The 27,125-nt window shown below is 43.3% G+C and overlaps 1 protein-coding gene across 6 annotated transcripts in view; it reads left to right on the top strand.

The window, feature by feature from the left end:
- The window catches only part of DDX31 (DEAD-box helicase 31), a 122,201-nt gene that overhangs the window by 82,916 nt on the left and 12,160 nt on the right, over nt 1-27,125 (top strand). For all 6 annotated transcript variants that reach the window (XM_033960638.1, XM_033960635.1, XM_033960636.1 and 3 more), the window contains exons 17-20: nt 225-364; nt 6,914-6,995; nt 16,894-17,005; nt 19,281-19,461. In XM_033960638.1, coding sequence (XP_033816529.1) covers nt 225-364; nt 6,914-6,995; nt 16,894-17,005; nt 19,281-19,461 — 515 coding nt within the window. The remainder of the gene's footprint in view (nt 1-224; nt 365-6,913; nt 6,996-16,893; nt 17,006-19,280; nt 19,462-27,125) is intronic.

Genomic DNA, 27,125 nt, shown 5'->3' with positions numbered 1-27,125 from the left:
ACTCTGTTAAGTAAAGTGGGGGGATTCCCCCCCACATCCCCCATCGGAGCCCTTTAAAATACTGTTTTTCTTCGGCGCACTTCCACCTTGCGCTCAGTTGTCTGCGCTGGGTTGTCGGTGCACCTTTATCGGCGCGCACTTTTGACCTGTCGCCATTAAACTTTTGCTTCCATGCAATGAATATTTTGCTCCCAGGCAATGAATATTCTTTGTTTCTCTTTCAGTATAATGCTCCCTGCTTTCCTACAGAGTACATTCACAGGATTGGAAGGACAGCTCGGATTGGTTCTCAAGGAAACAGCCTGTTGGTTCTTGCTCCTTCTGAGGTGGAGTATATCAACTCATTGGCTGCTTACAACATAAGGTTAGCAGAGGAAACTTTATTAACTATCCTAGGGGTTCTAGGCCAGGCTGAGCTTTGATTTGCTAATGTTCACTTCTGTGGATTTGGATTTGAGATTAATTACTCGCCTTTTCTAAATGAGAGTTCAAGGCAGTCACATATTCAGGTACTTGAGTTATTTCCCTGTCCAAATTGGTAATATCTAGTTGTCTCTGAAACAGTGGAGGGTGAAGTGACTTTTCCATAGTCACAAAGAGTGTAAATTTGAACCCTGGCCTCTGTTTCAGAATCCACTTCTCTAAGCTTACTCTTCTTCCAGCACCACTTCCATATCTGCTTTTCCTAAACCAATAAATCCCTTTACATCCTGCTGGCTCTGGAAAACTTGTTCTAGCCTGAAGATGATATGAACCAAAAAGTGAGTGCTTGATAATCTGTTTTCGTTTTTTTAGTGGCTTTTTTTGAAAACAGGGTATAAATAGAAATTTAATATTGATTGTCTTGGGTTTAAATCTACCATGTCTCAGAGATTCCTATTACACTTCCCCCTCCAAATCCGCGGTTTCAGCATCCATGGATTCGGTTATTCGCGATTTTAAACCCAAAAAACCATTTTAATTTTTCAGGCTATTTTAAGCCCTGTAAGCCCCCACTTAAGCCTTACCTGGTGGTCTAGCGGGTTTTCGTGGCAGGAGCGATCTTCCTACGCTCCTGCCCCGTGCAGATCGCTCATAGGAAATGGCTGCCTTGAGTTCCCGTAGTCTCTCGAGACTACAATGGGAGCTCAAGGCAGCCGTTTCCTATGAGCGATCTGCACGGGGCAGGAGCGTGGGCAGATCGCTCCTGCCACAAAAACCCGCTAGACCACTAGGTAAGACATAAGGGGGGGGCTTACAGGGCTTAAAATAGCTGGGGGGAAGCAGAACCGGTCCGAATATTATTTGTGGTTTTTTAATATTCGCGGGCCGGCTCTGCCTCTAACCCCCGTGGATACGAAGGGAGAAGTGTATACGAGTCTTTTCATTTAGTTCTATATACGATAACTCTCCAATTTTAGTTATTTAGGCTTCTAACATTTGTATACAAGTTGTCATTTTCTCTGTATGTACAAGCTGCTTAGAAGTTGACGGGATAATTTGCTTCCACTACTGTGGAATTTTTCTGGCTTTGTTTCACCATTGTTGAAACCTCTCCATTTGCATTCCCTAAATGTCCTATTTTAATAGTATTAGAGAATGACACGGGGAAAAAATCTGTCCCCGTCACTGCACCGTCCCCGGCCCACCATCCTCTGCACCGCCCCGTCACCGCCGTTCCTTTCACCGCCCCGTCACCGTCACCGCCATCCCTTTCACCGCCCCGTCACTGCCATCCAATTCACCGCCCCGTCACCGTCCCCGTCTAGCACCCATTTTCTTCCCTCCGCTCCCCCATAGTCTGGCATCTGTCTTCTTCCCTTCCAGCGTCTTCTCCCCACTCTGCCTTCCACATTTCCTTTCAGGGTCTGTTCCTCTCTACCCTCTTTCAATGTCTGTTCTATTCCTTTCCACCACCACCCTTCACTCCCTCCTTTACCATCTGTTCCTTTCTACCACCCTTCTTTCATATCTTCTATCAGTCCCCCCACCATCACTAGCAGTCTCTCTTCTCCCTTACCATGAGCAAATAGAACTTCTGAAAATTGTATTGCTGAGGCATTATTTCTAGTACGCCTTTTTTTCCAGATGGATAATGACATCAATTTTATAATTCTTACTGTCTGCTCTGATTTCATTCACAATTTGGTTTGTGTTTTGTACCTGAGGATTCCATGAGGTATTTAACCTTTTCCTGTCTCTTCTGTGATTTCAAGTTGATTCCTTCAATAATGGAGTCTCAAGGCAGTAGCAGTTTTCTATTTTGGGCTCTTTTGACATTGTTTAAGGGATTTCTTGTACATTTAGTGCTGGTCTTCTTTGATGAGGTCACTTCAGAATCTATTTCCAAGGAAGAGAAACTTTTTCCCTTTCACCCCCTCCTTCCTTGTGTGAGTCGGAACACGCGGTCCCCGCAAGCAAGTAATTTTATATCATTTTCATTCTATTCATTCATAGAAATTAAAGTCTAGATAATGCCAGTCACATAACAAAACATGATTTTACAAAAATAATTCCCTGCACAGTCAAGCCTGCAAGGATTACTAGATGTCTTTCAGCAGCTCCCCTCCCTCCCTCCCCCTTACCTTTGTGGCCAAGTCAAAATGATCTACCAACAATAAAATTTTAAAAACACAAAGCACGCTGTACGCAGAGAAAATGTTAATTATCATTTATATTCCGCGGGTTTTCAAAGAGGTCAAGGCAGATGACTTTATGCAATGTCACCTCAGTAACAACTATACAAAAATAGACAAATATAGCCCCTCCCTTTTTACTAAACTGCGATAGCGGTTTTTAGCGCAGGGAGCTGCGCTGAATGCCCCACGCTGCTCTCGACGCTCATAGGCTCCCTGCGCTAAAAACCGCTATTGCGTTTTAGTAAAAGGGGGCCATAGTGCAAAATATAGACAGCAGATATAAATTCTCAAAACGGACACATTTTGATCACTAAGTTGAAAATAAAATCATTTTTCCTACCTTTTTGTCTGGTGATTTCATGAGTCTCTGGTCCTTCTTCTGATCCTTCTTCTTTCTTCTCCTGCCCCCCCTCTTTCTTTCTCTCTCCCCCTGGCTCCCCTCTTTATTTCTGCCTTTCTTTCTCTCTCCCCTTGGTCCCCCTCTTTCTTTCTGCCTTTCTTTCTCTCTCCCCCTGACCCCTCTTTATTTCTGCCTTTCTTTCTCTCTCCCCCTGCCCCCCCTCTTTATTTTTTCCTTTCTTTCTCTCTCCCCCTAGCCCCCACAAAGCCATCGTGCCAATTTCTCCACTTCCACGATTCTTTCCCTACCCTCACCCCCAAGCCAGCAGCCGATTTCACCCTGCTCCTTCCTCGATGTCCTGAACTTCATCGGGCAGCAGCAGCATTCACAATTCACTGATGTTGCCCGCTTCAGGCCTTCCTCTCTGTCGGGTCCTGTCTTCATGAAAACAGGAAGTAGGCAGGACCCGGCAGAGAACAAGGCCTGAAACTGGCAACAGCAGCGAATTGTAAACGCTGCTGCTGCCCGAAGAAGGTAATGGAGCACCGAGGCAGACCGCTTCTCCCCCGTCCCAGCCGAATCCCCGCTGACCCTCCTATCTCCCCCCCGTGAACCTTTCCGACCCTCCCAGCGAGAGAGCAAACCTCCTTCGCGGCTTTCTCCTCCCTCTGCCGCGTCACTGATGATGTCATCAGTGACGCGGCAGAGGGAGGAGAAAGTCGACGCTACTGGAGGGAGGTTTGCTGCTTTCGCTGGGAGGGTCGGAAAGGTTCACTTGGGGGGGGAGATAGGAGGGTCAGCGGGGGTTCAGCTGGGAGGGGGGAGAAGCGGTCTGCCTCGGTGCTCCAAGGCCTGGCGCCATTACCTTTTTCGCCCCTCCCGCCCCCCCCTTGGTACGCTACTGCTCTCCAGCTCTCCTTAGTTTGCCGGTTTTCTTTTTCGGCGACCGGCACGCTTTCAAAGAGCCGCGCATGCGCGGCAGCTCAAAGTTCAATCTTCTGCTCTGCTGCAACTTCCTGTTTCCGGTTGGGTCAGAGCAGAAGATTGAATACTGAGCAGCCGCGCGTGCGCGGCTCTTTTGAAAGCGTTCTGGTCGCCGAAAAAGAAAGCCGGCAAACTAAGGTGAGGTGGAGAGAGGAAGCTGGTTAAACGATCGAGCCGGCTTGCGGGTGGGCGGATGGGGGTGCGGGGACCGCACGATCCTTTATGCCTCACTGCGGTGACAAGACCATTCACCGCTCCAAGGGGCGGTGATGGCCTTGTCCCCGTCCCCGCAGAGGCTGCTAATTTTCATTCCCCGTTTTTGGCGGGTTACCCGTGGCTAAACGCAGTAGCCGCGGGTAAACCGCCACCGTGTCATTCTCTAAATAGTATCCTTTGCTCCTGAGTGACTGTCGACCCCTCCCCCCTCCCATTCTAGTTTAAAAGCTGCTGGATCTCCTTTTCAAATGATAGTACCAACAGCTTGGTTCCATCCCAGTTATGGTGGAGTTCATCCTTTGGAATAGCCCCCCCCCCCCTTTTCCCACTGCCACCACCACCACCAAATTAATTGTCAAGTCCCTTGAGTTCTACAACAATCATGATCGCCCAAATTTCACCTCTCCCATAATAATGTGTGTAAATGGATAGTTTGCCACTGGACACCTTTCCTGCTGGTAAAATATTCCCTGTTGTTTCTTTGACCTTATGTTGTTAACATGTTCTGTTCTACTTAGACACAGCTAATTTTTCCACACCCTAGAAGCTGCTGCTCTAAGTGATTGCATAGTATGGACTGTCCAAAATCAGCATTAATTTATATGCATACTTGTTGCGTAAATTAGGTCATTTGTAATAAAATTATTCTAGAGTTAAAATTGTTCTGCTGTTGTGAGCATTTACATACTTTTATTTGCAGAGAAAGAGGTGGGGCCAGGGCAGGCTGAAGGCATAGAAACATGTTCATCCACAGCATCCACTATCTCCTCCTCTCCCTAGAAGGCAAAGTTTTGCATGGAAGTTTCATTTTGAGATTCCTGCTCATATATATTGCATTAGAGCAAAGTCCCCATCAGCCCTGAATTTTAAAAGGGAATCTGCAGGACATGGTCCTGTGAAAATGAGCTTGCAACTCTGTGGGTATCTGCACAGATTGGGGAGTGATTTTATAACAGGGTGCCATTATCAAAGTTAGAAAAAGATTTAAATAAACTGCCTATATGCCTCTCATAAAATAGGCTCCTACGGGCACAGAAGTTCTTTTACACAACTATACAGCTGCTCTGGAGAAGATGAAAATTTGTGTATGTACGTGGGGTTACCATATTTGTGAAGTCAAAAATCAGGACATATGACCTTGTCCCATCCCTGGCCTGCCTCCCACTAGTCTCGCCCCTGCCCCACCCTCTTTTCACCCATTTCCGTAGTCCCACTTCCCATCTTCTGTACCCTTTTGGTGCTTTTCTTTTTTCCTCCCTCTATCCCTCTCCTCGCAGGTGCTTCTCTCCCTCCCTCCCTCCAACGCCCCCCATGGGTGCTTCTTTCTCTCTCTCCCTCCCTCCAACACACCCTCCCCCCTTGGGTGCTTCTCCCTCCCTTTCCCGCAGTTGTCCCCCTCACTCTGTCTCTCTCTCTTCACAACCTTCTCTCCAGGTTCTTCTCTCTCTCTCCATCTCTCCCTCCCTCCAACTCCCCTACCATGGGTGCTTCTCCCTCCCTCCCCCCCTCATGGGACAGTGCTTCTCTCTCTCTCTCTCTCTCTCCCCTGTCCCACAACTACCTCCTCGTTGAAATTGAATCTTTGGTCCACCTCTCCGGAACATCCTGCCTACACGGGAACAGGAAGTCGCTCCAAAGAGAAAGCTTCCAGGGCATGCTGACAGCATCAGGTTCACCTCGTTGCTGCTGCCAGCTAGTCTGAAGATTCAATTTCAGCGGAGCCAGAGGTAGATGGGGGATAGAGCAGACACTTTCTCCCTGGACAGCCGGGTAAATCCAGACCCTTTATGTACTTGCATACTTTGCAGCTCCCCCTTAGGAACCTTTAAGTGCAATATGCATATAAGTATGTACAATCCTGATGTGTGTATTTGGTCACTTAGGCCCATATTCTATAAATGGCGTCTAACGCCTAAGCGCCATTCAGTGCTGTTGTCAGTCAACCACTATAGAATTTATAGAATTACACCTAGAGGTGCCTAAGCATTCTTATGCACCAGTAGGCATTGAATCCTTAGGTACGCTGCCATTTAGGCCAGACTTTTCTTGGCCTAAATGAGTGTACCTAAAGTAGATGCCTACCAATGCCTAAGTCAATCCATGCCCAAACTCTACCACGAATCTGCCCCTTACCACACTGCCTTTTCATCATTTTAAATTGTTTTTAATGGTGCTTTTAATTATCAGCGCTGATTAAGCCAATTAAAAAAATTAAGTTAGATACCTACATCAGCTAGGCATGCCGATCTAGGTGCCTAATTGTAGGCATCTTTTATAGAATCAGCGCCTCAATTGCATAAGAGCCTTTTTCTGAACATAAAACGTTTTCTGAAATTACCTCATGACTGGGCAGTCTAGAAAAAGATCTCCTTTTCAGCCTCGATATATCTGCTTTGGCTTCTTCCCATTTCCAGGCACTTGTCATTGTATTCTAACAGTGTTCCTCACAGAATCACTGTCAATATTTTTGAGGGCACATCTCTTTTCCTTACACATCAAAGTATAAAGCTAGATAGGGTGCAGACTTGGACCAGGCTGCTTCACCAGATGTCATGCTGCTTTTTGTGGTAGGAGGCAGACAGCCTGTACATCCACACTAAGTCTATCAGAATTTGTGATTCTAATATATGCCCATTCTCCTTTCAGTGGGGCAAAGGCGTGAGGTGTCATACATCTGAAATCTAAAGCAGAGAAAAATAAATACATAGACCCTGAATTGCCGATCACCTGATGCATGGTTTCTTTCCCGTTTCAGTGTCTCAGAAGTAAAAATGGAAGACATTCTCTCCAGTTTGTTGATGAATGAGCATTTTAAAGCTAGAAGACAAAGCAAAAAGGTGATGTTCTATGATGAGCTGTGTTTCTTTTCTACCAAATGCTTGGAAAAAGTAGCTTTAAAAATTTTTATCTTCTGAAACTAAAGTGAACTACTGGAAAGCATTATTATGTTCAATAATTTTTATTGAGTTTTAAAAATAAAATATACATAACAAAAATCTTACAAAGAATATCATCTCAACTCAATTAATACATTGTAGATATATAAATTAAAAAAAAAAAATCAATCAGTTATCATCACAATACAGACATGATAAAGTACATGGAAAGCATTATTAAAAGGGTGCTTGTACAGAGAGATGTGCATGTAGTTTGCCAGAGGAACAGCAGTTTTACAAAGAAACATGCTTAAGAAAAGAGCAGCTTCACTTGGGGTTTTGAATGTGTAAGTGCTGGTACTTATACTTATTAGGGGTGATTATGCAGCCTATATGTAAATGCCAAATTTTACAAACCTGGGTTTCCAAGGGAAGCCAATTAAAGAGCTGTATTAGAGTGGTAAACACAATTGCTCCCTCAATCATACTTGTAAACCCAAGATCTAAATGAACAGTAAGCTGGCACACCTTCCTTGGGATAAATCTAGATTTTTTTTAAAAGCATCTGTGTATTGCCACTGCAAAATTGGACATCTGTGTGTTCTTTTCATTCCTGTCCAGAGAACATGCCATGGAAAACCCTGTTGCTGCAGACATAAGTAGTGACTTTTCTACAGTCACTGCTTAGATATATTGAGCCATTTACAGATGCAAATGCCATGTATTTCTTCTATAATCTCCTAAACATAAATCAGGACAGCAGAAATAGAATATGCAGCCTATCCAGTCTACTATTTCACACCAACTGCTCATCCCTGAAGTCTTATCCTTTTCCTTATAAATCCTCTGTGCTTGCCTCATGCTTTCTTGAATTCACATTCAGTCCTTGTCCCATCCACCTCTGCTAGAAGGCTTCTCCATGCATCTACCATCCTTTCCATAAACACATTTCTCCTTAGATTACTCATGAATCTGCCCCTTCATTCTTATCCTGTGACCCCCCCCCCCTTATTCCAGAGCCTCCTTTCCTGTGTGTTTATACCTTGAAGATAGTTACATCTTTTCTATCATATCTACCCACCTTCAATGCAGAGAATGCATTTTCTTTTTTAGAAACAATTTATTCAGGAAGTAAAGCATATAGCAGTACAGCATGTGCCCTTTTTTCTTTATCCCCTCCTTCCATCCAGTGTGTGCTTCCCTCTCTCTTTCCTTCCCACTTCCCTCCAGCATCTGTTCCCCTCTCTTCCCTCCCCACTTCCAATGTCTGCTCCTTCCTCTCTCTCCATTTCCTTCCAGAAACTGCTCCCCTCTCTCTCTCTCTCTCCTCCCCACTTCCTTCCAATAACTGCTCCCCCTCTCTCTCTCATCCCCACTTCCATGCAGCATCTGTTCCTCTCTCCCTCCCCACTTCCATGCAGCGTCTGTCTCCCCTTCCCACTTCCATCCAGCATCTGCACCACCGTCTCACTCCACTTCCTTCCAGCGACTGCTTACCTCTCTCTCTCCTCCCCATGTCTTTCCAGTGACTGCTCCCCTCTCTCTCTCCTCCCCAGTTCCTTCCAATAACTGATCCCCCTCTCTCTCTCATCCCCACTTCCATGCAGCATCTGTCTCAGGTTGCACATGACTGCAACCTTCTCACAGGTTGCAGTCATGTGCAACCTGTGAGAAGGCTATGGCGTCTGGGACGCTCGGAGAAAGAAACCTCTAAAAAGCGCAAGCAAAGGTGAGAGGAAGGGAGGGAGATGGCCCGACGAAGTGGAAGAGATGCCCAGACCGCGGTGATTGGTAAGGAGGAGGGAAAGGGCTGCTGGACCATGTGATTGGGAGAAAGGCTGCTGCCCTCGAGGGGTGGGAAGGGAGGCAACACGTAGCAGAAACTTTACTGTGGGGACAAGGCCATTCTCTGCTCCATGGAGCGATGATTGACCTTTCCTCTAGGGTATACATATTCAGGGCTTCCAGTCTCTCCTCATACGTCTTCTGGCGTAAGTCTCCTATCATTTTCGTCGCCCTCCTCTGGACCGCCTCAAGTCTTCTTACGTCCTTCGCCAGATACGGTCTCCAAAATTGAACACAGTACTCCAAGTGGGGCCTTACCAATGACCTGTACAGGGGCATCAACACCTTCTTCCTTCTACTGACTACGCCTCTCTTTATACAGCCCAGCATCCTTCTGGCAGCAGCCACTGCCTTGTCATACTGTTTTTTCACCTTTAGATCTTCGGACACTATCACCCCAAAGTCCCTCTCCCCGTCCGTGCATATCAGCTTCTCTCCTCCCAGCATATACGGTTCTTTCCTATTATTAATCCCCAAATGCATTACTCTGCATTTCTTTGCATTGAATTTTAGTTGCCAGGCATTAGACCATTCCTCTAACTTTTGCAGATCCTTTTTCATATTTTCCACTCCCTCTTCGGTGTCTCTTTGTTACAAATCTTGGTATCATCTGCAAAAAGGCACACTTTTCCTTCTATCCCTTCAGCAATGTCACTCACAAACATATTGAACAGGATTGGCCCCAGCACTGATCCCTGAGGGACTCCACTACTCACCTTTCCTTCCTTCGAGCGACTTCCATTAACCACCACCCTCTGGCGTCTGTCTGACAGCCAGTTTCTGACCCAGTTCACCACTTTGGGTCCTAACTTCAGCCCTTCAAGTTTGTTCAACAGCCTCCTATGAGGAACTGTATCAAAGGCTTTGCTGAAATCCAAGTAAATTACATCTAGCATATGTCCTCGATCCAGCTCTCTGGTCACCCAATCAAAAAATTCAATCAGGTTCGTTTGGCACGATTTACCTTTTGTAAAGCCATGTTGCCTCGGATCCTGTAACCCATTAGATTCAAGGAAGTACACTATCCTTTCTTTCAGCAAAACTTCCATTATTTTTCCAACAACTGAAGTAGTTTCCTGCTTCATCCCTGTGACCACTTTTATGAATAGGGACCACATCCGCTCTCCTCCAATCCCCAGGAATCACTCCCGTCTCCAGAGATTTGTTGAACGAGTCTTTAATAGGACTCGCCAGAACCTCTCTGAGCTCCCTTAGTATCCTGGGATGGATCCCGTCTGGTCCCATCGCTTTGTCCACCTTCAGTTTTTCAAGTTGCTCATAAACACCCTCCTCCGTGAACGGCGCAGAATCTATTCCATTTTCTCGTGTAACTTTGCTAGACAATCTCGGTCCTTCTCCAGGATTTTCTTCTGTGAACACAGAACAGAAGTATTTGTTTAGCACATTCGCTTTCTCCTCATCACTTTCCACATATTGGTTCCCAGCATCTTTTAGCCTAGCAATTCCATTTTTCATCTTCCTCCTTTCACTAATATATGTGAAAAAATTTTTGTCTCCCTTTTTTACATTTTTAGCCATTTGTTCTTCCGCCTGTGCTTTCGCCAGACGTATCTCTCTCGGCTTCTTTCAGTTTCACCCTGTAGTCCTTTCTGCTCTCCTCTTCTTGTTTTTTTTTTGTATTTCATGAACGCCAATTCTTTCGCCTTTATTTTCTCAGCCACTAGGTAGGAGAACCATATCGGCTTCCTTTTTCTCTTGTTTTTATTGATTTTCTTCACATAAAGGTCCGTAGCCATTTTTATCGCTCCTTTCAGCTTAGACTACTGTCTTTCCACTTCTCTTATGTCCTCCCATCCTAACAGGTACTCTCCCATAGCATTAAAGTCCGTACGTTTGAAATCTAGGACTTTAAGTATCGTGCGGCCGCTCTCCACTTTAGCCGTTATATCAAACCAAACCGTTTGATGATCGCTACTTCCCAGGTGAGCACCCACTCGAACATTAGAGATACTCTTCTCCATTTGTGAGGACCAGATCCAATATTGCTTTTTCCCTTGTGGGTTCCGTCACCATTTGTCTGAGCAGAGCTTCTTGAAAGGCATCCACAATCTCCCTACTTCTTTCCGATTCTGCAGGCGGAACATTCCAGTCCGCATCTGGCAGGTTGAAATCTCCCAACAGCAGAACCTCCTCTTTCCTTCCAAACTGCTCTGTTTTTTCTCTTTATTATTTTGGGGATTTTTTGTCCATTTTCAGAGGCTTTTTGGTGCTAAAAAGGTACCCAGTTCTCCTGGGCACCGAAGCATACTTTTGAAAATGAAATCTTGACCAAACCCCACTACTTTCCTAGAAATGTCCCTCTTTAATCTGGTTAAAAGTGCTCTTGTTGTAGAAACATATACATAATTTTATCTGCCCTGAGGGAGGATGATATTCACCTTGGGTAATTTATTTGGTAAATGTCTTTTTAAAAAATATTTCCCTTTGTATTAAACTGTATATGGATGTTTACCTTAATTTCTCTGTTATCACCTTCCCAAACACATTGCAGAATTTCAGCTTTATCATGGGGAGGAGGAATTTCAGTAATCTTCTGGATGGATCAATTATTTATAGATTTGTTTATTTTAGGCCAACATCCTAAGTAGATTGCAATAAATGTACATAAATGGGCAAACATAATAAAAACAAAACATATTTGTAATGCAAAAGAGTTATGATGAGTGGGAAGAATTCATGGCTGTGAAATAATCCCTATTCTTACCCTTTCTGTATATGTACCATATTGAAGGACTGGCATATTAACACCCTGTTTGAACTGCTCCCAGGAAAGCTACTTACAGCTTTCTGGTTTTGACTAAATAGTTTACTGTCGTAACAAACATTTTATTGATTTTCATGGTCCAAACAACATTCTCTCCTTCATGATTAATTCCCTTTCCAAGTGTCTGGCCTATTAAGTGTAGATATGTATGCAGACCAGCAAGCAAAAATATTGCATGACTTCACGTCATGTTCTTCCTGTGTTTTGTTTAAAAACAGACATTTTTTCTTCCTCATGCGTTACTTAATGGCAGCATAGGATAAAACATCAGCTGGTGCTTTATTCCAGATTGGGTATTGTTTTGAATCGATAAGATTCTCTACGAGTAGCCATAGAAATAAATATAGATTAATGTTTTGACATGTGTATAGTGTCCTAAATGAGGACATCTTAGAACAAATTGCTATCAAGTTCAAGTCCTAGCCCAGAGAGTTTGCAAGGTAAATGGATACCTGAAACACTGGGAAAGGTGATTTAGTTAGAGTCACAATGACTGTCTGTGGCAGAGGCAGGGTTTCAACTCCTGTCTTCCATGTTCTAGTCAGTTATTTTAGGTCATCTTTTTTTCCTCTTACAGTTTTATAAACACACACTGTACATAAATGCGGAAATTTACTTCCAGGAAGCAGTTTTAGTTGATCATTTCTTATTTTGACTTGTACAAACAGCAACTCCTGCAGGGTTCATCTTTCTGCCCTCGTCCTGCTCTGTGTTAACTTTCTTGCAGGCCTTACTCTGCCCTCTGTGAAACCAGAATTGTAGCAGTCTGAGCACCTCTCAGTAAAACAAAGCAAACTTTTCTTAGCAGCTTGAATGAGCGAGCATTCTTCATTTTTCTCTGCCATTTTTTGGGGGGGAGGTGGGGGAAGGTTGGAGGTAGGAGAAATGAGTGATCTGTGTTTGTTGAATTGTGCCCTCATCTTAATCCCTCATTTTTTCTTGTTAAACCAGGGAGAGAAATAGATGGTGGATTTTCAGGATTTAGACTGGAAGAAGGCAAAGACAAAAAAAAAATTTCTGAATCCCTTCCTTTGTAATATATTGCCACATTATCACTAAATCCCCTGACAGTTCTGACAGTGAACCAAGTCATCTGTCACTTAAGCTTGAGCTCTCTTTAATTTTCTGCTGGAATCTGCAGCAGGTTGTCTTTAATTTCAGGCCTTTATTGGAATTCTGAAGCCTCTCTCGCTGCCTCCCTGGCTCTCTGATCTATTCTGAGTGCCGTTACACAATGTGTACACTAACCAACAGTGCGATTCAGCAAGGGGCTGACGCACTGTTTATTTAACACTCTGGAGGGATTTTCTTGCTTATTCGGTCCTGGCTGCCCAACTTTTCAATATCACTTTGACAACTGCTATATGCTCCCTCCTTCTCATTAATTTTAAACAGTTAAAACACAAGGAGAGAGAAAGTGTGGGGTGGGGGGAGAGAGGAAAAAAAGTTTTCATTATTAAAGTGCTTTAGTTTTAATAACGGAGGATTCTGTCCGCCAGGGAAAAGGGCAACTTGGCTAATTTCACATTCATATTAAAAAGGGCTGGGAGGGGGACACTGGATACTTGTGAATGCAGCTGAAAAAATACTTAAAAAACAGTTTCCATTTGGCACTGGAGGAAGAGAAGAAGTCATCTTGTTAATGACAGCTACAAAGATCCAGTTCTGTTAGTTCCATGGCAGGTATCTATAAGTTCATTCAGTCAGGCTCTTAACCTTTGGAACAACCTTGCCTCACCCAGAAAGTAAACTTTAACTATGACTATTTGCAGACTGATGTAAAAAATATTTTTATTCTACAATTATACCAGTGACTATAACTCCCTCATCAGTTCATTAGAATATAAGAGCTGTCCTATTAGATCAGATAAGGCTCCATCTAGTCTAGTATCCTGTTTCTGACAGTGGCTGAACTAGGTCACGAGTACCTGGTAGAATCTCAGAGTAGCAAGATTCCAGGTTACTTAACCCCAGTGGCTTTACCCAGACCCACTTTAATAATGGTTTATGGACTTTTCCTCCAGGAATTTGTCCAAACCTTTTTAAAACTCAGCTACATTGACTGCATTTACCACTTGCTGAGCAGTGAATTCTAGAGCTTAACTATATGTTAAGTGGAAAAAAAATTCTGTTTGGTTTGAATGTGCTGTTATTAACTTTATGACATCATCCCTAATTTTTGCACTTTTTGAAAGAGTCTACAATTGTTTCACGTTTGCCCATTCCACTCTAATTGTGATTTTATAGACCTCTATTATATCTATCTCTTCTCCAAGCTGAAGAGCCCTAGCCTCTTTAGCCTTTCCTCATATGAGAGTTGTTCATCCCCTTAATTATTTTGGTTGATCTTCTCTGAGCTTTTTCTAGTTCCATTATATCTTTTTTTAAGATGTGGCAACCAGAATTGCACACAGTACTCAAGATCATCCAGATTTCCCCTGTAGGATTTACAGATTTTGGAATGGACTATTTTTCCACTTTGACATTTCTGAATGCAGAGTTTCAAGGCTGGGGAGGCCACTTATTGGTCTTTAAGGATGGCAAGTGAAATAATATTTCTCTTGCTTGGACCATGATTGAATGTTGTTCTGGAAAATTCAGTAAGTGAATATCATAGACCATTACCTACATTGTTCTAACATTACCTACATTGTTCTAACATGTCAGAGGCTATTCACCTTGGAGACCTACTATGAATATGGGTATGGCCTGGCCTGAGATTTACACCCTCTCCTCTGGATTTTCCAAGAGCCAGCAAGATCTCACTGGATACCACCAGAACCGTGACACTTTCCAAGGCATGGGCCCCTCTCTCAGGACGAACCCATTCCAGGGCGTCTTGCCCTTCACAAAGAAAAGAGAATGCTCCCCAGAGCTCCTGCTGGCTTCTCCAGGATCGGTCACGTAACCACACTGGACACCTCACGGCACTCATCTCCACCGCTCCAGGTTTGGGGATCTGAACCTGACTTCTTTTCGATCAGCATTAAAGAAAACTGCTGAAAAACTTCAGTTTAGTCAAAATAAAAATCCCATCTTCTTTATTGTCCCTCCAGACCAGCACAAAACAGATGGTTCCGGATTTTCTCAAAGCTCATTCCACTCGGGCTCAGACGGCCTCTTGGGCTGAGAGTTCACTTGTGCCTCTGATGAATACCTAATTCCTCCTCCTTTATTGTCCCTCCAGACCAGCACAGAATGGATTGAATGTACCAAAGCAGTACCCATCATGGGTGGGACCCCTGAAGGGCCGCCACAAGAACATGCTCACTGAACAATGCGTCCCAATGCTACTGAACATCCACGCGGTAGTGGCAAACAAAGGAATGGAGTAAAGACCAAACCGCAGCTTTACAGATATCCACTGGAGGCACAAGCGAACTCTCAGTCCAAGAGGCTGCCTGACCCCGAGTGGAATGAGCTTTGAGAAAATCTGGAACCATCCATTCTGTGCCGGTCTGGAGGGACTAAAAGAAAGAATATTAGCAGGTAAGAACCTAATTTCTCCTACCTACTTTTAGTCTCAGGTATTTGAATTTTCCAGTGTATCGTTTGCTTCCTATCCTACCCAAAAAACTAAAACTATGTGAAGGAGTGAAGAGACTGAGTGTGTATTTCCAGCAACACCAGACTGCCATGATATAGTGCAGGTGATGATGGGACTGTTGAACTGAAGGAGATGGTGATGTTACAGGCCTAATTTATCTACTACTACTTATCACTTATATAGCACTGAAAGGCATATGCAGCGCTGTACATTTTGTTATTTATAGACAGTCCCTGCTTGGAAGAGCGTACAATCTAACTTGGGCAGACAGACATGATATATAGGGTTGAGGATGCAGAACCCAAGGTGAAAGGAGTTAGGAGTTGAAAGTACTCTCAAAGAGGTGGGCTTTTAAGTGGGCCTTGAACATTGCCAGAGACAGAGCCCACCATAGGGATTCGGGCAGCTTGTTCCAAGAAATGGCACAGCAAGGCAGAAAGGATGGAGTCTGGAGTTGGCAGTTGAAGAAAATGGCACAGATAGGAGCTGAGCGGAGAACTGACAGGCAGCCTTTCGGAGTGCAGTGAGAGACCAAGCAAGCACACAAAAAGCATGCGCCTGCCTCATGCACCGCTGTGCCGCTGCCGGAAGAGAGCAGGGAAACCGAGGGAGGAGTGCGGAAAGCGCGCTGGACTGCCGGGATGGCAAAAAAAGGTCCGGATTTTGTTTTGTGGGTTTTTACATTTGCTCTTTAAGACGCACCCTTATTTCCACCCCATTTTTGCAGAGCTAAGCATGTTAAAAAGTGATATAATAGCTAGCATTATACACGTGCCAATTTATTAAATTTCAAAGGAACCTTTTAAGTAAAAAGAAAAAAAAAAAAAGATTGATTTTCAAAAGCATTTATGCAGCAAACATTGGCCCCCTTTTATCGAACCATGGTGGAACATTTTAGCGCAGACTGGCAAGGTAAATGCTCTGACATTCATAGGAATTGAATGAGCGTCGGAGGATTTAGTACCTCGCCGACCTGCGCTAAAACCTATTGCAACTTTATAATTATATGTGGGGCATGGTTTGAGAAGCAGTACACAGCTTGAGGATATGTCGTATGCATGTTCTGTGTTCTAGTTTGATAATCCAAAGGTTGTCTTGATTGCATTCTCCCTCTTCTCTAGTGAGTGAATCTCAACCCTTAGGGCAAGAAGGGGGTCCATCCTCACCTGGAATGTAGCTGAAAGGAGACCATGACTGGAAATCTGAAGAGAAATCAGGGTTCACTATTTAATTAAGCTAATGACTTCTGATGCCTTTATTCTTCCTATGTGAGGGGGAGGTGGGAAGTTTCCTGTTCAATAGAATTCACTCTGGAGGAGACGGAATAAGAATATGATTTCTTGGTGCTTTTTCGTGCCAAAAGAAGATTGGACCCTGCCCTTCTGATCCATCTGCTTTTACCACCTACTTTATTGCTTAGAAAAAGAACATGCTACCTTAAGACAAGAAATTAAATTTGCCCTCCCTGCTCCCCAGCAGCCCCTCCTCCTCTCTCTATGTTCAACCTTTACATCTTTATGTTAATAATAATTCATTTTTTTTTACCAGTAATATTGAAAGGATTACCCTTTGGGTCCCCATGGTGCTTACTGTGTCATTTTACTGTTATTAAATCTATTCTAAACTGCTTTTATTATTCTGCCACTCAGTCAGCCTTTGATTTAATCTCTTCCCCCCACTAGAAATCATCTGGTGCAGGCCCACAGGAAGTGAGGGAACGAGCAACTGTCTTGCAGACCGCATTTGAGGACTATGTTCATGCCGCTGAGGAGAATGTCATAAAGGCGAAAAAAGGTCAGTAGTTTAATCAGTTACATGGCCTCATCTTAGACAGGGCATGTAGGTCTTGAGGGAATGGCCTTATCCCAGTCATATGGTATCTTGAAGATGAGAGAAAGTCCTGAAATATTTTCATGCCTTAACCATGACTTTTTTTGTGTGTCATCTTAAATGATCCTGGAGATGCTTGGATTAACAAGAAGAAACTAGTTTCTGAGGGAAGCAGCTGATTACACTATTGCTCTCTCTTGTGAGAAGCCCTTGGGTACACTTGTAGGGGATGCAGCATGTCCTCGTAGGTCATTTTAGAAGGGAGAACAGAAGATTTGTAAAAACTCTTAAAATATCTTGTGAAAATACTTGTGAAAACGTAAAATATCAAAACTGCATCCATGTGAGGCAAGTGCTTCACCCATAGAAACTGCATGTACCCCTTTCCTGCACCCCTGTACAAAGCCAGAAACATAGACTGGATGTTTAGACTCTGATGTCTTGCAGCTGTCAGCTGCCTGTTCTGTGTTCTCCTTTTCTGCTCATCCTCGCACACTACTTAATGCCTCAGGTAAGGAGGTGCCTGGGAAACGAGTAAAGAGGTAAAGCATATGAGCAGAGAGAAGTGAAAGGGCCAGCAGGAAGTGTCTTGGGACCTCAGTGCCTCAGCAAGAGAAACCTTATTAGCAGACAGAGTAGAGACTGGCTCCCCAGGACAGGCCTTTCTTCCCCTGAAGGAATCGTTCTGGATTTATTTCAGTTCTGATCAAATAGAATAAAACACTGAGCCTGCTGAGTTTAAAGCTTTGCAAGTGGCACAGAAGTTGCAACATGTGTTGGAAGCTCAGATTCTGCAGGAGCCTAACTTCTGCAGTCTTACTGCTGGCCCTTCACTACAGTCTGAGCACATCTGCTCTATTCGTTTCAGTGCATAAGAGAAAGTATTTCCAGTCTTTATGAGCTTTTCAATACAGTGAATTCTGTTATCGACACCGCTAGTTTTAATGTGAATAAGAGGGCGTCTGTGTTCTCTCCTGAGAGATGAAGACCTAGACAAACACTATGCCAGGAATGTTTTCCTTTCAGTCTCTTAGAGATTGTGGCTTGTACCCCAAAACTAGCCTCTGTCCCTCTTTCCCAGGATATTTCCACCACTTGCTTTCTTTCCATATAACGTTCTTACGGCTGCTCAATGTGAGATATTCAATTCCTCTTTGGATCTATTTTGGAATTGCATCGTTGTGTATTGGTGTTGCCACAGATTGCACTGAATCTCTGCTGTTCCCTTACCACTGCAGTCCGTAATGCTTGGAGCATTTGCTGAAAATGAAAATCTGTTCCAAGCAGGTTTACAATCTTTCACTGTTCCACTGCCTTTGCTGTACCATCTCTCAAACAAGAACTGGGTTTTTTCCCCTGTTACATCTGAGTCTCTCTTCTCCCCTCCATTCCCTCAGGTTTGTATCATGACACGTGGGCCTCCCATTAATATGGAAATCCTCCAGTATTGATGAAAATGTAAAGTGCATTTTATTTTTAAATTCTGTCTGCTTGGCAAATGTTACATTTTACGCTGATGAAAGATACCAATGCAGACATGAAAATGAGACATTTTTGATTGAAGTAGGGTTTTACGTTTGTCTGGTAGGGTTTTACAGGCAGATGTTGTTTTAGAGAGGGGCTAGGGAGTAATGGGGTTTTCTGAAGAAGGTCCCAATGGAGGAAGATGCTCAGGACTAGTCTCTGAGGTCAACTTACTGTCTGATCTCCCAGGCACAGATGCTTTGAAGCCCAGTTGAGCCATATTGGCCGCTGAAAGAGTAACTTTTTTCTGTGACAGATTTTTGCTTACTTATGAAGAGATACAGATAGGTTTCATACTGTAGAGGTGCATCTCCGCAGTCTAAGAGGTGATATAAGAACTTTAACCTTAGCTAGTGAAGACACTGTTGCTTGGTTTAGCAGATTAGAAACTTACTAAAAATTCACTTTCTTGCATTCAGAAGGGAAGTGCCCAGTGCAGTTCACAGTGTGAGCTCGCTGTGCCAGTGTGCAGTGTTAACCTGGCTGACAAGTCATAGGCCTTTTCTGTTGTTTTATTCTTTTATTAGGAGGAGTCTCTCACAATAACTTGGAGTTCAGATGTACAGAGTTGTGGAACCACAGCAAAATTTAAAACAGAGATTGCTTAATTATACTGAGAATTTATCTGCCTGGGTGTTCCTGTGTTTCTCATGCATCAGCTTTTTTTGTGCGTGTTGTACAAGCTGCACTACTTGTTATTCCTTTGCTTCCTCAGCCCTGCAGTCCTTCATTCGATCCTATGCCACATATCCCCAAAGCCTGAAGCACATCTTTCACGTTAAGTCTCTGCATCTGGGCCACATTGCAAAAAGCTTTGGACTGAGAGATGCTCCTCAGAATCTTAATTTCGCTGACCCTACAAGTCCCAAGAGGAGCAAGAAACCCAAACCAAAAAGGTAGGAAGCAGGGACCTCTGCCCTGGGGCACTGGGTACTTGGGTACCATTTCTGCCTCTTTCTTGTCCTATTTTTCTGTCTTTGCTTTTTTATTTTTTTAGCTTTTCTTCTTACTTAACCCATCTTCTGCTTTGCTTTTCTAGCCCTTCTTTTTTCCTTCTGAATTTTTTTTTTCTCTCCCCCTCCCCTCCTTGTTCTGCTTGTTTAAACAGTGGTAATTACATCTGTGGGGTGTCAGCCTGAGAAAGGAATGTAAACTAGGTGCCTGCATGTGATGTGTATGACTTCAGCTACCTGTGAGTGACTGTAGCTGCCTGCTCTGGGGATCCTGTTAGATTCACTGTGCCTGGCATGAGAACTTGAGGAGTAATACCTTTCCAGGACACTTCATCTCCACTGAAGTACCAAGGTGGCAGCCAGATATTCTGGAGAGGTGAGATAGAAAGAGATTGAGCAAACAAGCAGCTAAGTTTGTTGAATGGTAGAAATGTATGTGTATAGGAAGTTTAGTATCTTAACATGGATTCACATTTTCAGAAATGTTAGAATCTGTAGTTCCTATCCAATTCAGGCACCAAGGTAGCCAAGAGTGAAAGATGTGCATGGTGGGGGGGGGAATAAAAATTAAGTTGTCTTTAAAAGTGATTTCATACCAGTAAGTGTATGCTGTGCTATGGGTCCAGACATAGGAAGGCTGCAGTACTCAGCAGTCTGAGAATACAAAGGTATGAATCTCAAAATAGTAACTCCCACTGTATTCAAAGTTGTGATGGTAAAATGAGCGCTGATTGATTAAAAACAATTAGATTAGGAGACTAGGAGGCACACGCAAAAGTATTGCAAAGATTTTATTATTTCCTTCTCATGAAAGCACCCAAGGCAAATGGTAATGAGAAAAAGCAATTTACAGAGTCTTAATAGAATTGTGGAAAGTACAATGGTAGAGTGCTGCTCTCTAATTCGCCACTAGGTGTCACTATAAAAAGTAGCCAGTTCAGCACTCCCTAGCTCCAGCCAGAAAATAACTAAAGATCACAAACAAGCATTGAACTGGACCAGTAAACGGAACTAGTCCACATAGAACCTGAATATGTCATTGTTGCTCCAAATACTGTACAGTTGGCAGCAGGAGCCTGGGCCCAATGCATTTGTAGCTTTGTCCATGTCAGTTTGATGACTGTGTCTAGAGAAAGTGTAATATTCTGAACCTTGAAAAGAAGAGACAAAGCACCAGCTTAGTTGTCACAATATATACTTTAAGCCAGGGGTGTCCAATGTCGGTCCTTGAGGGCCGCAATCCAGTCGGGTTTTCAGGATTTCCCCAATAAATATGCATGAGATCTGTATACATGCACTGCTTTCAATGCATATTCATTGGGGAAATCCTAAAAACCCGACTGGATTGCGGCCCTCAAGGACCGACATTGGACACCCCTGCTTTAAGCAAAGAATGAGAGCTGTGCAGACTCAGACAAGTACACGGAGAGAACTGGGTAAATTCTCCCCACTACACACACACTTGCAAACCAGAGGCAAAAATAAAAGTGTAGCAGGGGGAATTAGATGACTCTGTTTTGATCTTGAGAAGCCGAAGTGCCTCCCTTGCTGTCCCACACAGGCAGATGGGTAACGGGGTGGGAATAATGCCATGTGCAAGAAGGATTTAGCAGGGCTTTATTCACAGAAGAATAATGTGATTAGCCCATAAAGAGCATGTTATATGGTATGGGGTGAGCTTTGATGCTGCTGTGAGCCAGCAGGGAGCTGAGTATTGACTGATAGCTGTGTGTCACAGGATTATACTCTCCCTGACAATGTGTCTCTCTGTTTCTGTGATGTCACTTTTCAGTTACTGCTGCTTCATCTCTTGTTAGATGGCTCTCACTAAATGGCAGTTTGTTTCTTCCCCCTGCCCCTCCCCCCTCACACACTTTCTATCCCTCTTCCCTTTCTTTTAGATTAGAAGAGTTCCAGACATTACATGTTTCTTTTACATGGGAAATGAGATATAAGATGCAACAAATCAACAACTGTGTTATGATTTTAGCATGGACCATATAATTAGATTCCATGAAAGAGAAGTGAAGGTGCTCACAGACTGATCAGGACATATAACAGTTGGATCTTGCAATCTGTCAGGATTGAGGCATGCAGGATCTGAACACCCAAACAGTTAGGAGGATTAGAGTGGTAGTTAAGAAAATCTCTCAAAACATACATATATTTGTGAAAGAAATGGACAGTTTACTTCTGGAATAATAAAATCATTTTGCTATCATTTAATAAATCAGCTTAACACTTTTGCAATAATACTGTTTCACATGAGCTGTGGAGTCACACAGATCACTTCTTCAGTAATGGCTCAATATGGTTTCCAAAGTTCCTGTAGAGCATAGTCTTTGAATAAGAATTATGTGGGTTTAGTGAAAGATTTATGTTCATGGAGTCAAACTTCCTCTATTACTGTGTTCATGGAAGAGATAACCTCGCCAGTGTATCCTCCACCCATCATAGTCTGAAGGCAGTCGAATACTAGTGGATATCATGCCTGTCGTATAATTCTTTTAAATCTTAGTCCTTAACAATCTTAGTCCTTAACAACCAAGCGCAAGAACCACCTGTCGTTAAATCTGTACTTTGTTTATTCATTCAATCTGTAACTTTGTTTATTCACTCAATCTGTAACATTTCTAATCATTGTAAACCGCATAGAACTTCACGGTCCTGCGGTATATAAACTATTATTAGTATTATTATTAAAGAAATCACATTTGATTCACGAGCAAAAATAATGGTATTGGAACGAGAGGTGATCTGTACCTCTGTGATGGGGTATACATCTAGTCACCAGGAATCTAGGGGGAGAAGCAGGCCTCCATTGTAAGAAACCCTTATCGTAAGACTTTCTGGGTCTAGAAACAGGGACCATAATTCTGTAGAAGGAAGTTTGCATGCAAAAGAGAAGGATTTGAATACAAGAATTTTCATACAAGAGAGAAGGATCGCTACCAGAGAAAACCCATGTGGAACAAAGGACATACAGGAAATGAATAAGAAAGACTTCAGGAGGTTTGGGAGTCCTCTATGAGGAGTATTTAAAGGTCCTTTGCCCAGAGATAATGCCCTCACCCTGACTAATTTAGGGAACCAATACCAAGACTCCAGACCTTGGAAGTCAGCTTGTCAGGAGTTCTAAGGCGGCCCTTGAGAGGATGAAGGCTGGCAGTTGTCTAACTCTCAGTAAATCAAAGTATCCTAACATGGCCAGAGCATGACCAAGGGCCAAAATTTCCTACTGTGACCAGAGTGACCGATGGTGACCAGAAAGACCAGAGGTGACAGATCAGTCAGAAGTGGCTGGACTACCCAGAAGACTCAAGGGACCCAAGCTGCCCATCCAACATTCGGAAGGACCCAAGCCATCCATCCAATAGCCTCAGTGACTGCCTTGTGTTCTATGGGATTTGAATTCAGATTTCCTGATCAGGCATGGGTTAGGTGCAATACAGAGATGATGAAGTATGGGGTCTCCTAGATAGGGGTGTGGGTGAGGTCCTTTAACAGGGTTGCATCTTAAGGAAAGAGTGGGGGGGTCATATTATTGCTGATTTCTGTGTAGTCGACTTAAGCATGAACTGCTTGAGAAGGTAGCAGTTTGTGATGCGCTTCATACAGACAAGCAATAAAGAAGTATGTTTGGGTCACCTGCTTTTGTACAGTTATTTCTCCTGCTGCATGTTTTTGGAGAATTGATATTGTGCCCTGGGCTCCAGCACTTGTCTCGCATTCAGATTTTTCAGCCAAGATTGGGTGATGGCCTTCAGAGGTCATATTGATGCTGTGCAGATATCCTTTTGTAATGGTCAGTCAGGAGCAGTTGGTGTTTGCTGGAAAGCTGAAGTACAAGGTGAGTGAGATGCACCCTTTCTCCTTCAGTTCTTCCATGTTTGTTAATCTAAGGACTGCAGCTTGGCAGAGGTTGGAACCTGTTTAGTCTGTATCAAGGCTAATGAGTGGTCAGTGCTCTTACTCTCCTGAGAGATATTGCCAACCTTATTTGTTCATTAGCTGTGATTGTGGTCAGCCCTCTCCTGGGATTTTTTTTTTTTTTTTTTTTTTTGCAGAAACAATGAGACATCCACTTAACTTGGCAACCTTCTCCACTGCCTTATGACACCTAGGAGCCCCATACCCCTCTCCCCTTCAATTTAGCAAAACCAAAGAGGCTAATGGCACAAATGATGAAAGCCTAATGCAGAACACCTGCTGTGATCTCACCCTCCTCCTGCCCCCCTCCCTCATCTCATTATTAGAAGCAGCTTGCATGCCAATTTCCTTGTGACATTTACAACCTCCTTAATATCACTTAATTAGTTGAAAGGAAAATCTGGAAGTGTGCCTGTGATAGGGATTTCTTTCCACACAACTGTTCTGCACTTATTTATTTACCAAAATAAAGGAAGGACTCTGAAAAGGCATGGATGGATTCAGAAATTCCAGGGTATCCAGAATGTGAGGAGAGACTAGACAAGAGAAATTGGCAAGGTTTGAACATAAGCCTTCTATTCCCAACATCTTGGTTCTGTCAAAATACTGCAAGAAACAGTCTAGCAACTTATTCCAAAATGGAATTATTTGAGAGTATAGAATTAGCAGACTGTTCTGTTTTATGCCCAACAAACTTGAATAGAAACATCCAATTCTGGTCTTGAGAATTTCAAGTCCATTTAATTTTTTGCATGTCTTTGGTAACTATTTCTGAGTTGTTCATATGCATATTCACAAAATCCCAAGTTTAGTTCCATATTGTTAGTACTACTTAAAGCTCTATCCACTGTTGGCCTTCAAGAAACAGAATTCCTCTTCCATGTAGGAATAAGTCATTTCTGGATGATTTGTATTAGAGATGGAAAAAGATAATTATCCTAGGACAAGCAGGCAGCTTATTCTTACATGTGGATGATGTCATCCACAGGGCCCAGTATGGACAGTGCAAAAGTGTAATGTCGCTTAAAAAAAAAATTTAAGTCTCAAGACTGCTTGCTTAGAGCCTTCCCACCTGATGTCGACTCGCAGGACAATCAGTTCTCAGCTCTTCTGTAGAGCTGAGAAGCTGTGTTCTTTGGAGTTAGTCCAAGCACGTCAGACTCAAGTTTTTTATTCCATAATTCAACAAACTTTTTCCATCGACATTAACAGCACCAAGAATGTGTGCAACTTCTGATGCTGATATGCATAAGACACCTCCAGCATCGAAGACAGTACCAACTTTAACACCTCATTTGGCGTCGGCATTCTCGCCATTGGGGACATCCATCAAAAAGACTAAAAAGCACAAGCATGCTTCTCCATCAGCATCCTTGCGAGTGTCAACACCATTGACTAGCTCTAAGTCTCAGAAAGCACAGATAAAGGAGATTCTAAAAGGGGAGTTGACTAACATACTGCAAATATAAGCAGCTCAAGCTTCTTTGATGACACAACTGGTACTGGCCCAGCCCGAGCATCGACTTGTACAAACCTCGAAGACCAGATCTCACATTCTCCATCGTCATTGGTCGAGATCGAGGAGAAAAACCTCCAAATGTCAAAGTACTTCCTTTTCAATATTGAGTCGTCACCAAAAACGATCTAGAAGTACCTCTCGATGCTTTCCTCTACTTCATACTCAGTACACATACACATTCTAGACAGATGTAAATTCCATCCACTTCCTCCAGGGTTTCAACATAGAGGCAGTCTAGGCAGCAGAGGCCCCAAAAGACTCAACCTCAGTCTCAGCAGAAAACCCAGCAGTCATTCTGACTTTCTCATAGAGAGCCTGGCCAGCATCCAACAACTGTTTCCTCAGACTCTTCCAATTGGAGGGCGTCATCTTAATTACTATCATCATTGGGCCCATGTCACATTAGACTTCTGGGTCCTACAAGTTGTGAGATGAGGTTTTGCTCTTCTCCGAAAACTACCTCCATGTCATTCTCCAAAAGAGTCTTCTTTCACTTCCAACAGACCATCTTCCTTCATCAAGATCTCTCAGCCCTCCTCCAGCTCAGTTCCATTGAGAAAGTACCTCTGCAGAGGGGTCGAGGGTTCTATTCCAAGTATTTTCTGATACAAAAAATGGAGGTCTTTGTCCAATTCTAGACCTCCGCGCTCTTAAAAAATACTTAATGAAGGAGAAATTCAGAATGGTCTCTTTAGAAACTCTTCTACACCTCCTGGAGAAGAATTGACTGGCTTTGCTCTCTAGATCTTAAAGAAGCATATACACATATTCCCATTCTCCCAGTCCACAGGAAATATCTGTGCTTTCGAGTGGGAGCACGCCACTTCCAGTACAAGGTACTTCCCTTTGGCATCAGCACCCAGAGTTTTCACAAAATGCTTAATAGTGGTGGCTGCAACCCTACACTTGTCAGGTTTCCAGTTATTCTCTTTTCTGTTCGACTAGTTAATCAAAGCCCTCACCCCTCATCAAGCTTACCACACCATGGATTCCACAGTACAATTTCTAGAACTTCTTAGTTTTACAGTCAGTTTTGAGAAGACTCATCTACAACCCACTCAATCTCTAGAATTCATTGGAGCACTTTTAGACACTGTTCAAGCTCATGTCTTTCCTCCACAACAGACTCCATATTCTGATCCACATTTGTTAGAGGGTTCTATCTCTTCAGCACTGCATATCAAATGATGCATCTCTTGGGCCACATGGCATCTACAGTACATGTAACTCCATTTGCCCGTCTACATCTCAGGGAACCTCAGTGGGCACTCTCAACCCAATGGCCTCAAGCCACCAATCGACTGTTCAGTGTCTATGAGTTACCCCAACTCTTCTTCAGTCCCTTCAGTAGTGGTTATCTCCAGCCAGTCTCTCCAGGGGCCTTTTCTTTCACACCCCACTGCATCAAAAGAGGTTAAAAAACAGATGCTTCCATGCTTGGTTGGGGAGCCCACCTCAACGTCCTCTATAATCAGGGAACTTAGATCATTAAGCTGTTTTTTTCTCCTTACTTAATGTCAGGTAACACTACAAATATACCCACCATATGGGGTAGACGAAATATCATCTATTACAAACCGCCAAATCCCAAGCCATCTGTTCCTAACCTTATTTGAATAAAATTGGAGCCGCTTGCTAGTCCACAAAAATAAAGCTTTAACTTCAGTCTGATTAACTCTAGGTCCCTTGAATCTAAATTTCATCTTGACCTTACAAACTTGACCTTCTGTGCATTACTGACACATGGCTCTCAGATGGTGAGGAACCATACTTAGCCCTTGCCTGTCCTCCAGGTTTTACTTTTTGTTGCAAACATCGTATAGGTAGAAGAGGGGGAGGGGTTGCTATAATTTATTGCTTAAACTTTGCCTTCGACTTGGAATTTTCTTCTACCCAAAGTCCCCTTAAATTCCTTCTATTCAAATTCAAAACTAATGTGGTGTACAATTGTTTACTTTTATATCTTCCTCCACCTCCCTCCCAAGGCAGGATCGCACTACTACAATCTATGATTTTTTACTTCTGTACCTCAGCCAATAACCCAGTAATTCTTGGCAATTTTAATATTCACTTTGATCACCCCAACAGTGCAAGTACTATAGATGTGAAGACCTTCTTTAATGATCTTAACTTACTTCCACTAACATCATCTCCTACT

The sequence above is a fragment of the Geotrypetes seraphini genome, chromosome 10 (assembly GCF_902459505.1).
Source record: "Geotrypetes seraphini chromosome 10, aGeoSer1.1, whole genome shotgun sequence".
NCBI classification, from domain to species: Eukaryota; Metazoa; Chordata; class Amphibia; order Gymnophiona; family Dermophiidae; genus Geotrypetes; species Geotrypetes seraphini.
The sequence above is the reverse complement of the archived record's forward strand: the minus strand, read 5'-3'. Positions and strand labels throughout refer to the sequence as shown.